The following is a 3,924-nucleotide window of genomic DNA, read 5'->3' on the forward strand; positions in this document are numbered from 1 at the left end:
TAATTTGCTTGTGCTTGTTTATGTTCTATAATATGTTAAATCTATTTGGCTACTGTTTATAAATGGTCAAATAAGATTTTATGTTTTTAAACCCAATTAGTAAAAATATTGTCAAAATATAGTATTTTTAACACAGGAAACAAGTTATTTGTATTATACATTGATCATCTGAATTAAAAAACATAAATTATCAACCTTGAAACTTGAAAATTTTCATCTTTGGGGTCATACTCTCTAGCCAAAGCTGAATTAAATAATTATTTATCAATAAGCTAGGACACCTGAGATCATAGCAATGTTTTTTGGTCCCTTTATCCTGTATGGAATGCTGATTTTAAAAAGTACTGCTGACACATAGCTTTCTTTTTTCATTATTAATTCTCTAAAGACAGATATTCTATGACTCTGACTTAGCCAAATCTAAAAGTTTCATTATTTTCAATATTTTGTAAGTAGTTTGATTATCATAGTTTTGAAAATTTTGTCTTTACAAACATTTGCTCATTAATCAGAGTGAAAAAATGCATTGATTTCAAATTATTTTATGCATATTATATTTCATTTTCTTAAAATGCACCAAATGTGTGAAACTTTTGATCTTTCACCTCTTATCCCAAGGGATTTTTTCATATAATAATAAGATTAATACATTTCAATCTGGAATAATTTATGGACATCATTGTAAGACATTTTACAAAGAAAAATCATTAATTTATCAGAAAGTTTACTCTTTTGTTGGGAATGACACATCAGAAAAGCTTTGGTAACACATTGCACTGTTTATTAGGCAACATACAAGGAACAAACACTGAATTATCAATCTAATACAATGTTTTCTGCTATTTATTATTATACTTCCATATTCACTCTGTTCTTTTCCAGCTAGTAGAACACATACACATATGTAAACACACATTCACCTGCAGAATTACTTACTCAGCTCACACAGATTCATATGCTATATACAGAGTGAAAGAGTGAGGTCCGTGTGTTTATGATGTAAAAATACAATCCAACAATGACCCAGCTTATCTAAATTGTCATGTTTTCTTGATTTACTATGACTCATTGGATAATCTTTGACTGAGACAGCCTTCTTTATTACTCTTAATTAATAATAATTATTAAGAAAATATATGGGGAGTTCCAGTTGTGGGTCAGTGGCCTTGCCCAGTGGGTTAAGGATCTGACATTGCTGTGAGCTATGGTGTAGGTCACAGACATGGCTTGGATCTGGTGTTTCTGTGTCTGTGGTGTGGGCCAGAAGCTGAAGCCTGGATTAGACTCTAGCCTGGGAAATTCCATATGCCATGGGTAGGGCCCTAAAAAAAAGAAAAAAGAAAAAAAGAAATAAGACAATGGTATCTTTTGAAGTGAAATTATTCTTTTGATCTAATGGTATCTGTGAAGTGCAATTATTTTATTGATCTAATTTATAAAATGGTTTAAACAAAACCTTCATTTTAAGTCTTGTATCTACCATGCATGCCTTGACATACAAAATGCAAAAGGGGATTCAGTCACTAAGTTGTAAAATGTAATGTATTTAGTATATCCTGCTTCACTTACTCCTTTAAATATATTTTTTATTTTATTTTATTTTTAATTTATTTTATTTTTATTTACCCAATACAATTTTTTTCTACTGTACAACATGGTGACCCAGTTACACATACATATATTCCCAATACGTCCCAATCCTTCTCCCTCCCCCTTGGTGACACAAGTATATTATCCAAGTCCATGATTTTCTTTTCTGTGAAAACTTTCATTTGTGCCATATATGAGAAGTGGGTTATGGAAAAGATAGTTAATATGAGATTTTCCTGGTCAATAAATTGACACTATGAGATTGCTTTTTTTCATATTTTCTAACATGAAATTTTAATGAGTGGGGCATTATAAAGTGAATATGATGTATCTGGCATAAAGTTGGACAAGTCACTAAAATTGAAAAAAAAATTATTTAGACATGGTGGGCTAATCCACCTTGAATATTAGCCCTTAATATTCAAGAAAGAAAAATATACTCAAAATAGTATACATTATTAATAATGAGCTAAGGATATATTATTTTTATAAACATAAATTTTGTTTGAAAGAGCTCTTAGAGAATCTATTCAAACTTCTTAACTTTCAGTGACTAGTTGGTAAATATTTAACAGTTTTAATTTTTTTTAAATCCTTGGGAATAAGTATGAGAAGTAAAATATAGACTTTGTGGTGAGCATCACAACTTATACAAATGCATAGCTCTCTTTTCATGGATCAAGTTCTCAACTTAAATAAACACACACATTTTATTTAGTTATACATAAAAGAGGGAGATCCCTTATATAGATTTTTAAAAATTGAACCATAGTTGAATTTGTATAAAATTGAGAATTGGAGTTTGGATAAATAGAAACTCAGTAACTATATGACTTGTGATCAATTTCTTGCACATCACATCTGTAAAAAGAACAGTTTTCCTGAAAGTAGTTTCTTCAGAGCATCTTTAACATCCTTGTTTCTTAAAGTATAGATAATAGGATTCAAAGTGGGGGTCACCATAGTGTAGAAAAGTGAGATGAACTTGCCTTGATCCTGAGCATAACTGTTACTTGGTTGCAGGTACATGTAAATTATGGTGCCATAGAAAATGGTCACCACTGTAAGATGGGAGGAGCAGGTGCTGAAGGCTTTGTTCCTTGCCTCCACTGACTTGATTCTCAGCACTGCTTGAGTTATAAAGCCATAAGAGATAAGGATTAGTGCTGGGGGGATTAGCAGAAACAGAACACTAACAACAAAAAGCACTAACTCATTGATGGTAGTGTCTACACAAGCCAGCTTGAGGAGAGCTGGTACTTCACAAATAAAATGATCCAGCCTGTGGTTGTTACAAAAAGGCAATTGCAAAGTAAATGTAGCATGAATCAGGGAATTGGCCAATCCACTGAGCCAGGAAATGGATGCCAGCTGCTGGCATAGCCGTGGGTTCATGATGACCACATAGTGGAGGGGTTTGCAGACAGCAACATAGCGATCCAAGGCCATTACAGCCAGAAGGATACACTCAGTGGAGCCCAAAGCCAGGGAAATATAGAGTTGTACCACACAACCACCAAAAGTGATGGTTTTCTCTGGTCCTCGAAAGTTAACTAGGGTCTGAGGTACAAGGCTAGTAGTGAAGCAAAGGTCCAGTAGAGAGAGGTTGCTGAGAAAGAAATACATAGGGGTATGAAGAGAAGCATCCAGATATGAGATGATGATGATGGTGAAATTTCCCACAAGGGTCAAGAGGTAAAAGAAAAGGACAAATACAAAGAGCACAGCCTCCAGGCGAGGGTGGTCTGAGAAGCCTAAAAGTACAAAACCCACCAGAGAACTCTCATTGTTTTTTTCCATCCCTCCAGAGGGAACTATATCTGCTAAAAGAAGAAGAGATGCATTTGATACAGCCAATCCTAGAATCACAGAATGTATGAGCTGATTTCCTTCACTGTGCAAAAGCTTTTGAGTTTAACTAGATCCCCTTGGTTTATTTTTGTTTTTATTGTCATTATTCTAGGAGGTGGACCAAATAAGATACTGCTGTGACTTATGTTAAAGACATTATAAATCAACTAACTTCAATTAAAAAAATGCTTGAGCATTTCAATAAAAAGAAATGTACTTTAATTTAAAAATAATACTTTAGCAACCACAGCCAAGGGGGAGGGAGGGGGTGACTGGGAATTTGGGGTTAATAGTTGCAAACTATTGCCTTTGGAATGGATAAGCAATGAAATCCTGCTGTATAGCACTGGGAACTATATCTAGTCACTTAGGATGGAGCATGATAATGTGAGAAAAATAATGTATATATGTATGTGTGACTGGGTCAACTTGCTGTACAGTAGAAAATTGACAGAACACTGTAAATCAACTATAAAAATAATA

The 3,924-nt window shown here is 33.6% G+C and overlaps 1 protein-coding gene across 1 annotated transcript; it reads right to left on the reverse strand.

The window, feature by feature from the left end:
- Positions 1-2,438: 2,438 nt before the first annotated feature.
- LOC125124214 (olfactory receptor 2G3) lies at positions 2,439-3,399 on the reverse strand. The gene has a single exon (XM_047774360.1). It carries the CDS (start codon positions 3,388-3,390, stop codon positions 2,446-2,448), a length of 945 nt encoding a protein of 314 aa, XP_047630316.1. The 5' UTR covers positions 3,391-3,399; the 3' UTR covers positions 2,439-2,445.
- Between the last annotated feature and the right edge of the window lie 525 nt (positions 3,400-3,924).

Source organism: Phacochoerus africanus, chromosome 4 (assembly GCF_016906955.1).
Source record: "Phacochoerus africanus isolate WHEZ1 chromosome 4, ROS_Pafr_v1, whole genome shotgun sequence".
Taxonomy (NCBI): Eukaryota; Metazoa; Chordata; class Mammalia; order Artiodactyla; family Suidae; genus Phacochoerus; species Phacochoerus africanus.